Genomic DNA, 14,024 nt, shown 5'->3' with positions numbered 1-14,024 from the left:
TGGACATATGTCCAGTGTTAGTCATGAAGAAAGCCGGCTTTTTCAACACCATTTGTTAAAAAAGCTATCTTTCTTCTGGTGAACATATTTGGTCCATTTGTCAAAGATAAGGGGTCTAGGGTCTGGGGAGATAGTTCAGTGGTCTAAGCACCTGCCTGAAAAGTGCAAGGACATGGTTTCGATCCCCAGTACCACATGCTGTGCCAGCCCTATGGCGAGTCAGCCACTGAAACCAAGTATGGTGGTGTGCACCTATTATCCCAGCATTGAGGAAGCTGAGACAGGAGGATCACTACGAGTGTGAGCTGTGTAGTGAGACCCTGTACCAAATACACAAATAAATAAAAGATTAGAAAAGATTTTAAAAAGATAAGGTGGCTGAATATATTTGTAGTTGTGCCCCTATCTTCTAATTTGAAGAAAGACATTTTTCAAGGCAAACTTTAAGGACTACAGAAGACACTTGTCTAAAACCTGAGTAAATTATGTAAGTAACAAAGGAAAGAAAATAACACTTCCAGAGCAATGAACCTTTGAGTTCAAAATGATGTTTTGAAAAAGAGATTAAGCACAATGAGGTTGCCATTCACTATTCACCATTCAGTGATGGTGGGAGCAATGTGATTGGTATGTGGACATAGATGGCTTTCAGGACATCTCATATTTACTAAGAAGTTAATATCAATTCTAGTCTGAAAGTCTATTCTTTTCTTCTAAAAGCTTAGGAGTTATTGAAGAGGAAAATACTGCGAGTAAGCTTAGAAAATTACACTGAATTGAGATAACCATAAAGCATATTGAAAGAGGGAAATTCTTCACAAATATTCTTTTAAAAGTATTTTCTAAGAGTAATAATAAACATTGCTCATCCAATGGGCAATACAGACTTGGGTTTAGAGATGAGGGCAGGAGATGTACAGATAGTGTCTTGGGTGATCGCTACTAGATCCATAGTTCAATATCAGTTCCAGAAAAGTGACGACTTTGGTCAGTCTGTGGCAAATGTGCTGGCTTCTATTAACATCATACATATGGTTATTTTCTGTGGATAAAAAGTACTGCAAGTTGGTACATGATTGTTTTAGCAAAATTCTTTTTCTCTATCCATTAAGCATACAATCAAAATCAAAGTAGGAAGTATGTTCTTATTTCATGACTTGTACGAGGTTATACTTTTATTTAGTGTGCTTCATACTACCATTTGACTAATGAGACTTTGTGGGCCAAATCTAATTTGCTTCTGTCTATTGCTTGTTAGCTAAAAGTGCAGTTACATAAAGGAGAATACAAAGAAAATATTGTGAGACAAGCATATATTGTGGGAAAATTCAAGCTTTTAGACCCATAAATTTGTATTGGAATATAGTTGTTCCTACTTATTTACATGTTAACCGTGGCTATCTCTGAGCTAGAAGGCCAAGGTTGAATTGTTTTTATAAAGATAATTTGATCTTAGAAACCTAAAATATTTACAGTCTAACCTTCTGTAGGATAGATGAAAAAACTGACCACACTTTACCTAATGTGTACTGAGGCACATGTAATCAAAAAGTAGTAAAATGAGACAATAATCTTGGAAAAATTTAAACCCAAACCTTACTTAAGCTAATAAAAGTAGCTTTGGTATAAAATAGGTTTTAATATTCCAGATTGACCTGGGCCATTAGTTATAGGTACTGCATTTTTAGTGTATTTCTAAAACTCAGAATAAAGATTTTGTTGCTTAAATATTATTTCAAAATTCACTATAAAGTTAAAGTGGTTGTGATTGTATAGCTGTAGTAAAGCTATTCTTTACTTAGGTAAAATTTTACATTATATGTTTTAGAACTTTACTGAAAATAAGAAACAAGACTTAAGACAACTGAACTGAATCTGAAATTGTAAACAGTATAATCCAGATATTTATATAATAATAATAAATAATCACAATTTCATTTAAATTTCCATCTTTAGAAATATAAAGAAAACAACACATTTTGAGAAATTGACTTCAGCCTACAAAATAAAATATGTCCTCTATATTTTCTAAATTTACGTGGTGTGCCTAGGTATTTTTGATTCACTTTGATGAGTGAATTATATGGGAATTCATTTTGTTTTTAGAATATTTCATCTAATTATAATAAATGACAATAAAAACACAAGATATATCTTCATATGTGAACTTATGACTATGTTTAATATGAAACATTGCTTCTTGATTTTCTTTGTTTGTGACTTTAAAATAAAGCCAAACCTCCATATTCAAGGGTTCTATATTTGTGGATAAAATTGTGGACCAAAACTTTTGGAACAGTTATATCTTTACATTTCACTGTGGTATTATGTTTTTAATCCTTCCAGAGAATATCAAGAAGGGGAATAGCTGTGTTGCACCAGTCTACCCTTGCACCAATGGTAGGGGAAAGTTCATTTTTCACCACAGTCCTATCAGTCTTTGTTATTTATTGACTTCTTCATGATAGTCCTTTCTGGAGTGAAACGAAGTCTTAGAATTATTGCAATTTGCATCTCCTGAAAAAGCAATGATGTCAAACATTTTTTTTGCATATATTTACTTGCCTACTTCTATATATTTACTTTCTACTTCTTCATCTGAGAAATGTCTATTCACTTCATACATCCATTTTTGAATTGTTTTCAGCCTCCCAAGCACTGGAATTACAGGTGCGTGCCACCAGGCCCAGACTCTATATCATGATACATTTTAATCCTTTCCCCCCTCACCTTTCCCTATCTGCTTTTCAACCTCTTTTCTCATCTTTATCTACAAAAGATTTGTTTCCATTTTTACTTCTCTTGTTTTTAACCACCTTACCTGTGACAAAAGAGCTAAACATATTCATTAGAAGCCTCTTTAATAGACGATGTGGGAAGAAATGGCTTTACACATGCTGGAGACTAAAAGTAGACCCATGTCCATAATCGTTCACTAAACTAAAATAGAAATGAATCAAAGACTCATTTGACTAAATGACTCAGCAGACTAAAGTGCCTTTAAATGTGAGGAATATGATTTTCTTGAGTTCTTTATATATTGTCGATATTAGTCTTTTATCTGAAGAACAACTGACAAAGATTTTTTTTCCCTACTCTTTAGGTTGCTTCTTCACTCTGTTGAAGGTTTATTTTGCTGCTCAAAAACTTTTTAGTAAGATGAAATCAACACTATTTATTCTTTCCTGTGCAGTTGAGGATTTGTTCATAAAGTCCTTGCCTGCACCTATGTTTTTAAGAGTTCTATCTAGGCCAGCTAGATAGTTCAGCAGACTAAAGTGCCTGCTTAGCCAGAGCTGAGCTGCCAGGGTTGGATCCCAGGTATACCGTATTGGCCCGACCCCTGGGGCATGCTGAGACAGTTATTGAGACTGGGCATGATGGTGCGTGCCCATGACCCCAGGTCTTGGGAGGCTGCAAACAGGAGACTCACTAGGAGTCTGGTGTATGTAGTAAGACCCTGTAAGACCTGGTAGGCCATGTACTAAACACACACACACACACACACACACACACACACACACACACACACACGTGTTCTATTTATTCTCCCTTTCAGTGGGCTTAGCTTTTTCTGTTTTAATATTTAGATCTTTGATTCATTTCTATTTTAGTTTAGTGAACAATGATGGACATGGGTCTATTTTTAGTCTCCAGCGTGTGTAAAGCCATTTCTTCCCACATCGTTCATTAAAGAGGCTTCTGATGAATGAATATGTTTAGCCCTTTTGTCATGGGTAAGGTGGTTAAAAACAAGAGGAGTAAAAATGGAAGCAAATGTTTTGTAGATAAGGAGGGGAAAAAAGGCTGTAGAGCAGGGAGGGAAAGGGAGGAAAGCATTAAAATGTATCATGGTAGAGAGTCTGGGCCTGGTGGCACATGCCTATAATTCCAGTACTTGGAAAACTGAAAGCAGGAGGATCACTATGAGTCTGACCTGTGTAGTGAGACCCTGTACTAAACACACACACACACACACACACACACACACACACACACACACACACATAAAGATGTATCATTGTACAAATTCCCTTTATGATGAGTGTGAAATTATGTATATCTAAAGTGTATCAATAAATTAGAGACTTCGAAAAGGTCAGTTAAATATTTGTGTGCTAGCAATTGATAATTTGAAAATAAACTCATAAAAATAATTAAAAATTATATCTGTACTAAAGATATACAGACTTTTTCTTGCTATTCTCCCCGAATAATGCAGCACAACAAATATATAGCATTTATATTGTGTTGAGTATGTGATAAGTAATCTAGAGATGATTTAGTACATATAGGAGGACATTTATAAGTTATATGTACATATAATTCTATTTCCTGTAAAAACTTTTTTAAATTTTGTAATTGTATCTTATTGAGAAACAAATATCAATGGGACAGTTTCAAAATTGATTAATAGGCCAGTTTCAATAACTAATAGAATGTACACTGCTGTCTTCTTAGTGGCTATCCATTGTACAAGAAGCAGACAGGATATCCTGTCCAAACACTATTACTACAAATCTTTCTTTTCACTGAATTAAGCCAAAGTAGCTGTATATCTATCATAACTATTCTGTATATACACGTGGTCTTTTTTTTTTTTTTTTTTTTTTTGTACTGGGGATTGTACTCAGGACCCTGTGCTTACCAGGTAAGTGCTTATTCTACTGAGCTATCTCCCCAGCCTCCTGTAAAAACTTTGAACATTTGAGAATTTTGGTATTCACAGAGATTTGGAGACCACTCCTCCATGTATACAAAGAGATGAATCTATTTCCTTGTTTATTATTTTCTATACATTAAATCCTCTTATAATGAGAATTCTGAATTTGACACTTGACTGGAATGATTTGTAATTTGAGAATAATACTTAAGGATATTTGCACTCATTCAAAGGTTTTCAGTGAGAGCCCTAAAAAGTTTCACATACTTCCTGTCGGTGTTCCTGGATGAAGCCAAACCAGGCGATGCTCCGTCTGCTGCTTCCACCTCATACTGTGAATGAGTCCCCTTCTGCAGTCTATTGTTTTGCACAGATTTTAATTTCCCACTTTTTCACTGTGATTTCACTGTTTCAAATGCATTCTCTCTATTTATGCATAATGGTCCAGTGCTGTTTATTTTCTGTAAGCACAAGAAAGCTATAGTGTGTGCAGATAGAAAACATTTGTTAAATAAGATTTGTTGTTCAAGCATGAATTCAGACATGGATGATTCAATGTGAGTTCAGTGTTACTGAATTAACTGTTTATTAAAAAAGGTATCACTAAGCATAAATGCACATTAAACAAGTGTTTCTATTAATTAGTTGATGTGTATGTATTAATCAGTCACCATATATTAATTAATTATTTGATCTGGTCTATGTATCTATATGTATGTACGTATTTAACTTAAAGATTTGCTGATAACACTGTATAGTAAAGCTAAATATCCATGAACAAAGGAGTTGAGGCAACAAATCTTCAAATTACATTGCATTTTGGAGATGTGTAATTTTGTTGGTCAACTTTATTGAATTTCTTAGCTAAAATGAGGAAATAGGTGTAGTTCATCTTGGAATACTCTCAAGAAACATTTTCAGATAGGTTTTTTTGCAGTAGTTGTATGTGTTTTGAGCTGTACTATAAGAAAGTGGATGTAGGAGTTCTTTGGGGAAGCTACATGAAGAATGGAGGTACGTTTAGACTTGAAAAATAAGAATTTTGTTAGAAAAAGAAGAGATTATAACGTTAATCATGTGACAAAAAAACCATAGAAAAGATAATAATGAAATTTATTGGAATGAATCTTATTGGTTTCATTAGTGTTTCTTAGTATATGTGGAAGGCTACCATGGTAATCACTTTAGGATAACTGGTATTTTGGACGCAATATGTTCCCTGAAAATACAAATGCTAAAACTAAATCTCCCCTTAATTGTATTTGAAGGCAGCTGCTTTGAGAAGTGACAAGATTGTGAGAGGAGAGCTCTTATGCTTAGGGATGGTGCTGTTAGTAAAGAGGCCCTGGAGGCTCTTTTATCACTTTTGACCTATGAAGTCACACTGAGATGATAGCTACCTGTGACCCAGGATGCAGGCACTCACTATGCATGAAAAATATGCCCGTAAAATCCATGCCGGCTAGATATGGCATTCTGTTATGGCCCTGCACAAGCACGCCACACACCAATTTTTATAAGCAAACATATTGAATTAAAAGAACAGAATCTACAAACCTACAAAACTTAATCAAATGAGCCTTTGTAAAGCATTTTTTTCTTAGCTCAGTTAGGAGTTCCAAGAACTCCTAAGAGTAGCCAGAACGTTTCCTCATTTGTGTGTCTTTATGCTTGTTTTGCTTGACATCTAGTTTCTATCACTGTCTTGATGGATCTAGAACCATTTGTGATAAATACTGTTTATGTTTATTAATTTTAATGTATACTGTGATGTTAATTATCAGGTCATAAGAACATGGAAAAAAGACATTTGTTTGTGAAAATGCATAGGTACAGTAAAAAATCTAAAAATTGCTTATAAATAATTGCACCAAACTCTTGATAGTGTTAGAGTCAAAAGAGGGAGGGTAATGGGAGCAAAGCAGACATTTCAACTCTTTCAGATATACTCTTGTGTGTGCTACATACACAAGTATACATGTGAAAATATAAATCATAATCACATGCATAATTGATTTAAATTACATGTAAAACTTTGGGCCAGTCATTTAATCCAGGGTGCATGTACCACTGAGCTATGTCTTCAACTCTAAAAATGTCTAACTTTTAATAGAGGAAAATTATTATACAGTTAGGTTTTCATTTATATTGGAAACATTTCATAAACTATGAGATAGTCCATTTTTTTTAAGGAAGAAAAAAGAGAAAGCCATGTTTAAAAACTCAGTAATAAAAAAATATAAATAAATAAAAACTCAGTTAAAGTTCCATGCAGAAGACAGTCACAGTTCACAGCCCAGAAAAGTGAAAGCCGTTTAGTGTTTTCTGAAGACTCATGAAAGAAGTGTTCCCTACAGCACTAGCATCTCCTTGGAAATGAAAAGACTTTAAAGTGTAATTGATACCAGAAGATATCAGTAATAAATAAAATTTCGAGAATTAAGTTGGTATGTTTTGATGCAAACCATTATGTTAAAGACAAAATACTATTTAGGAGCTTTTTTCCTTTAAAATTCATCCTCTAATAAGGATTTTTTTACTTCAAAACAAGAAGGTGAATAGCCTTCATATTACTTTTATAAATATACTTCTTATTTTATTAATGTTGTAGTTGCCATATAAAGCAACACATTTATATTTTTAAATGAACTCAAATATATATGTTTCTATAAACATGTATATATGTCTTTAGATTAGGGAAGATATCATAATTCTTATGTTCTCATTTGTGTAAATTTTACTTAAGTCTAAATCTTGTATTTCTGCCCCAGTCATACACACATAACTCATCTTTTTACAATTTTGTAATTTAAACTGCGAAAAATGTTTAGAATATGGAGCAAATGTAAACTTAAGGCTTTTACTAAAATCAGAAATATGTCTTAGGAAAGAAAATTAGCAAAAACATCATACATATCCTTAATACTCTTTGCTTGTATTTAGTCACATTTGAGAATTCACTCAGATTAAAAATAACCTTAAAAAAGGAGATGCATCATTTGGCAGTCTTTGCTTCTAAAGCCAGGCCCTTACAAAGGCCACACAAGTGCTATTCCTTGGAGGCACTCCCAGCCCTCCCAGCATTCTTGACTAGAGCTTTACCAAAACACACTCCACAGGAATCTTAAAATTTTAAGTCCTCCACTTTTCAAAATTGTCTGCACATAAAATATTATTAGTTATGTAAATAAATTTTGAGGGACAAAACAAATATCATAGGACAAACATGTTTTTTGTTCTATTATTTCTTACAGTTGTAATTCATTTTTTGTATCAGTCAAATATTTTCAGTCAGTGAGACATCAAAGCTTTTAGTATTAGTTGGGTTTTTATTTTTTAAGATTCTTTCTAGACTGCAATATGTTGCCATCCCACTTTAAATAATCACTGCCTTTTGCAACATGTTTACAGTTACATTTTCCATAATCTTTGTGGAGATTTTCATGATATTATTACCCTGAAAACATTTTTTCCTTTATAAAAAATATTTCCTGAAGATGAACATGTATAACACTTCTGTTGTTCAATATTTGGATTTTATGTCTTTACATTACAATGACAGTATCTCTTTTCTCATATTCCTTAGAATGGTACTGTGTAAGAATCTTAATCTTAACAGTGGTGATGATGGTATGATGAAGGTGTTAGGAAGTGAGCAGAGAAGCATTGAAAATGGCATTTGTGGTACCAGGTAATTTTGTTGTCGCCGTAGTCACCTGAGCTTCACTATTCCTCAGTCTACTAGGACTTTATAATAAATAGTACCTTCAGCAGGTCAAAAGACTATAATTGCTTAGCCATTCAATTTATTTGTTGAATTTTAAATAGTACCAAAATGTAAAAATTGCTCGTCCTTCGTTCAGCAGTCACAGCCTTATTGCCATCTTCTTGGTAGGGCAATAAGACTCCTGAGCTGATTAGTTTGTAGGTAACTCACTCCAGCTTGGACAGAGCCAGTTACATATCCTCAGCTAAACAGACATGGTTTCTGTAAATCCTCAGGTGCTTTCCCCTTCTCTTTACCTGTCACTGAGCTTTCTAATTTTTCACTTCTCAATTCCATTTCTAGAGGGCTCACCAACCATGGAAAAGTAAATAGCTGACCTGCACGGGTGGGTGTTTGGGTTGACCTTCCAAATAGTGCTGCCCTTTGTCAGAACTTTCAGTACAGACAATAAAGCATAATGTTATGTTCTCAGTGAGATGTGATGTCACTGTGCTTTAAGTGATGAACGTGCAGGAGGTAAGGCCTTTAAAACGAACTTATCCAACTACTAGCCTTTTAACACTGGGACCAGATCAGATTACTGCTTCTCTGCTGGTTTCTGTTGTACTGACTCTCTCTTTATAGAAAAATATTAACAGGAGGGAGAGAAGTGAAGAAGGAAAATGCTAAAGAGAAGTGATAAAAGGAATAAAAAAGTAGTTCAGAAAGCAGAAATTTTAGAGATTTTAGATTTTTCTATGCTGTGCTTTTAAAATCCAGGATACCATGTATACATTTTAGGTGTACCTTGTATAAATTCCATTTTAACTGTAATCTAAACTCACCTTGTCAGTCTTGTAGTTGAATTAACTCATTCATGATTTACCACATTAATAACTAAAAATAAAAGATTCAGTCACACTGAACTAATGAACTATCTGTTCTTATACAAACAATTTACATTTGCTGTGCTTTATTGCACTCATCCAATACAGATATGTCTAGTTTCTTCTAGGAATACCAATTTAGGATTCTCTAAATTTCTTTCTTTCAGGAAAGATGAGCCATATTTTCCTTCTTAAGCCAGGTCTCTCAATTATGCTTTTCATTACCAAAGCTATGAATGAGAATTCATTTTTTATCTATGAAATGAATCTGTGCACTGAATTACAGAAAGTGAATGTTCCCAAATATAAATCCTTCCATTGATTGTCTCTGCATTTTTCCTTCTGCTGTTACCCTTTCTCACAATAGAGGGTGCTCTTTTCTCAGAGACACTCCTGATCTTAGTCTTCATGAAAAGATCAGTGAAATTAACTTTACTTAACAACCATGAATTAAAGAAACCAGACATAAAACTATAAAGAATTTATCATGAGCGATTTGCAGTACTTTGCTAATAAAAGCGTAATAGGAAGAATAATTGTTAAATTATTAAAAAACTATCAAAATCTGAAATATTTGCCAAACACATAAAACAAACATTCTCACTAAATATGAAAACGCCAGGCTCATAATACACATGTAACCCTATTGAGAAGAAAACTCAAATTAGGAGCATTTTATAGGACTAAAATTTATCTACTTTAATAAAAATGAATGTATAACACTTCACATTTATATACAGTATTTGAACATGCGGGTCATGTCATGCAATTAATTTCAGTTGCAAAATTGAGAGCTTGCAAACTCTTGACCAAATTCATCTGGGATATCTGGGTAAACAAAAAGTGGACTAAACACTCTGAAGCAATTTTCATAGATAAAGTCTCTCTCTCTCTCTCTCTCTCTCTCTCTCTCTCTCTCTCTCTCTCTCTCTCTTTCTCTCTCTCTCTCTCTCCCTTCCACAGTATATAAGTTTCTATATAATAGATTCTCATACATAATTATTCTTCTTTAAGTTAGTCCTAGTTGGTCTCAACTTTTGAAGGGATTATGACACAGCCCTGCCCTATAGATGCCCTGAAACACAGTATCTTTTATATTTTTTCCAGATGCAGTATGTGACCCCACAAATCTGCAGCTGCCACTGGCAAATAGCTCTGGGAGACGCAGTGAACATGTTTGCTACAGCAAAGTAACATTGCCAGGGAATATGCCAGGAAAACTCTCTTTGGTTAGTGTGGCCTCGGGATGGAAGGAGGAGTAGAGTAGAGGCTGTTATGTGAAGGGAAGAGAAGGGGTGGGGCTGTGGTACTGTCTAAACCAGGAGGTGGAGGAAAGTTACAAGGCTCATCTTTTCAGAGAGAAGACTTGGACCCTAAATTAGGGGAAAGGAGCTACTCCCACATTCCCAACTTATTGCTCCCTAGATCGTGCAGAGGACTGTAGGACACTGTAGCAGGGTACCAAGAGCTTTCTTGACTCAGTATGAGACAGATCTAAGATACAGTTTCCCCAACGTTCGACACCTTTATGACTTTTTACCAAAGAAACTTGTTGTTTTGGGAATTTCTTTATCAAAGGAGAAGAAAACAGAAAAATAGTTTTTCAAACACAAACAACAATCTAGCCACTATTCCCCCATCTGCCCTGTTTACCTCCTTCCTACCCTCTTTCCTCCCGCGTTTTGACTTAGTGTCCCTTTGTCACCCTGTTTAGCTGCTAAACTCTGGTGCAGTCCATCCTTACCTGACGATCACGTACATGACCAGGAAGTTCCCAAAGAGCCCCACCACGCACACGATGGAGTAGAGGGCCATGATGGTGATAGCTGTGATCATGGAGGGGCTGCCGGTCGAAGGGCACAGGCTGTCGCTCCCGCCCAGCTCCGTGCGGTTCGGACCGCATGGGTCGGATAGATTGCCATCTAAGTGAGATAAGTTGGTCCAGGACCCAGGGCTAGGTGCCGGGGAGCAACTGGACTTCGCAAAGGAATCAGTGCAATTGCTGGCGGTCCCAGGCATGGCCCCGCTGTCCATGGTGCTGACGGCCTGCTGGGCACCACGAAGTGCGGTAAAGGAGAGAATCAGGACTTTTCGGATTCCACGCGCCTCAGCCGCTTCTGCTCGCCACGGCCAGAGCTCCAGCTATTTCTTACGGAGACCAACCCTGGTAGCACTGGAGAGGAGCGTCCGGCAGAAGGGGGAGCTGAACATCTGACATTATGCTCCGCTTGTAGACCCCTCCCAGCCTAGTAGTTCAGAGAGGCACATTTCCAACTGCACGCTGCTGGGAGGGGAGGAGACAGGGCTGCGAGGGATTGAGAGGCTGGAGAGGAGGGAGGAGAGAGAAAGGGTGGATTTTGCGCAAAGCAATTCAGGAGTCCATCTCCTCACTCACACTGTTCTGTGCAACACATCTGTCTGTTGGGGGGGAGTGTTGAGGAGGGTGAGTGAGAACCGAACTGGGAAGGGAGTTGGGAAGACAGGGTGGGAAAAAAACAGTTTCTTAGGAAGCAGTAAAACATTACAAAGGGAGGGGGCTGACATCACCTGATTTTTTTTCCCCAGTACCGTTTTCTTTGTAATTTGTCAGGAAAGACACTGTCCTGATGCAACCCTAACAATCCTTAAACCTCAAACATTCTTCCATTTCGATTGCCCACTGCAATTAGTCGATGACCTTTTTGTTTTTTTCAGCCCTCTCCCTCAATTCTCCGAGGGAAAATTCACCGAGAAGTGGGGTGGGGGAGAGAGAGAGAGAGAGAGAGAGAGAGAGAGAGAGAGAGAGAGAGAGATTTTTCAAATTCTCTACCCTACAATCTGTCTGAAAGAAGAGCAATCCTTTCATTTTTCTGGAAAAGAAGGAAAGATAAAGAGACAAACTTTGTGAAGGAAGTCTGTTCTCTTGATTCCTCTCCCAACTTTCTCTTGAAGTAAAAGGTCTAATTGGATCTGATCTTATCTTAGGAAGAGCTGGTGGCAGAAATTGGGACATTTGGACATTCAGTAAAACCAATTAAAGATAACATTGAACCTTTTTTATTTTAAATCTCATAGACCTGGATGGATTTGTTCTCTTTATCTTCAGACATCTAGATAGACACACATTTCTGAGAAGAAGGCTGCTAAAATCAAACAAAATTTGCATCATCTCAATTTGTATTTTAGTGTGTAAATTCCAAGAGGAATGACCAATACAGACTCCACTGATACTGTATTCACAATTCAGGGAATGACAAAACTTGTGTAAATATTTTAATACTAAATTTATCGAGATGTCATAAGATTAATACAAGTTACAATTAATCTCTACAATTACAAGAGTGGTTCAAAGTCATGGGCACTGGCTTCCAAATATTTATTAGCTTGGTGAGATACTGAAGAGTATATAGAATTCTTGACAGACTCTACATCTGGAGTTGGAGTGGTCTTTGATGAGCACTGATACATTTAAAAACTTTGTGTCTAATTTCTAAGTTTACAAATGTCTCAGAAACAAGTTTGCAAAAACAACATGTACTTATATAGTTAATATTAATTCTGAAGTAATTGTCATTCCTTTACATGTATATGTTTATGGATATCTTTATTTTTTAATATTAAACTTTTAAAATACATATTGCCAATTTGACATGTAAAGTCAACTGTACTCTTGGAGAACAGAGAGATGGAAGCTTAGAAAGAACAGTCTACTTGACTGTCATCTCTAGAAATTTGTCTTGAAAACTGATAACTCATTGATAAACTGTGTTAATCACAGGTATTCTGCCAATAACCTGTTCAGTATTATGTTCAGTATTATTTTTATTCTTTTCACATTGAATGGTGTAATTTCAGCAAAAATGTTTAAGGCATTTCCTAGATACTAATAAAAGCATCCTTATGTATAGTCTCTCATGAACTAATATACCTATTCTCAGGCATTGAGCTGATATCTTTTTTTTGTCATTTACTCAGTCCCTTGAAGACATGCAGAACAGTTCTGCACTTAGAGTGCCTTAAAGACAAACAAGCACATGTAGAAAGTCCTGGCCTTGGAGACAAGGCATTTTGTGATGTAGATTTGTAATTTCTTAGATGTATCAAACAAGTAGTATGAGTATATTACTCTATTTCATTGAATGATAGTTCTATAACCAGGAACTTGAACTTTAGGCTTCGACACACAATCACAGCTCAGATTAATATTTTCCTTTTATTCCTTTTTATACTGAGGATAATTATTATCTTTCTATTTTGGAAATAAAATTTTGTGAGCATTTCTGCACGTCAGACCTTGAATTGTATTAGTGTGTCTGTCTTGGTATTGGTATCACCTATTCACTCAATATGCAATGAAAAAATGCAGAACAAATGTGATTCCTTTTTCAAACATGTGAAATAAGATAGGCTTGAGAAGTTCAGAAAAGAGCTATATAGAAATACTAAATAGCTAACATTCAATATGTGTATAAAAGGACTTTAAATTCTAGCTTCTGTTATTCTTTAGTTTTCTCTATCATTGCATATTGTCTGAAAAACTGGTCCAACACCTATTGTGAAAGCTCAAATCTCCCATTAAAAGTAGGTAGACTATAAGTGAATCATTTTATTCTATTCTAATCTTTATTTTTAACACAACCTTGGTTCTAACCATTGCAACTTCAACTTCTCTTAGTTTAAGTGTGCTGTTTGTGTAATAGGAATATTTCCCTTTTATTGATGTTACATGTTTAAACCAATTTTGCTATTTGTAGCAAGAATAACTTATCTGTCAGTCTAGATTTAACAT

General features: G+C 35.5%; 1 protein-coding gene across 2 annotated transcripts in view; it reads right to left on the bottom strand.

Annotated features, from left to right (window-relative positions):
* The window catches only part of Oprm1 (opioid receptor mu 1), an 88,072-nt gene extending 76,400 nt beyond the window's left edge, over positions 1-11,672 (bottom strand). For both annotated transcript variants that reach the window (XM_004628495.2, XM_004628494.3), the window contains exon 1: positions 11,001-11,672. In XM_004628495.2, the coding sequence (XP_004628552.1) occupies positions 11,001-11,290 (290 nt within the window). In that variant the 5' untranslated portion in view covers positions 11,291-11,672. The remainder of the gene's footprint in view (positions 1-11,000) is intronic.
* Positions 11,673-14,024: the final 2,352 nt, after the last annotated feature.

This window comes from Octodon degus, unplaced genomic scaffold (assembly GCF_000260255.1).
Source record: "Octodon degus isolate 3935 unplaced genomic scaffold, OctDeg1.0 scaffold00024, whole genome shotgun sequence".
NCBI lineage: Eukaryota > Metazoa > Chordata > Mammalia > Rodentia > Octodontidae > Octodon > Octodon degus.
This window is presented reverse-complemented; position numbering and strand designations above follow the sequence as displayed.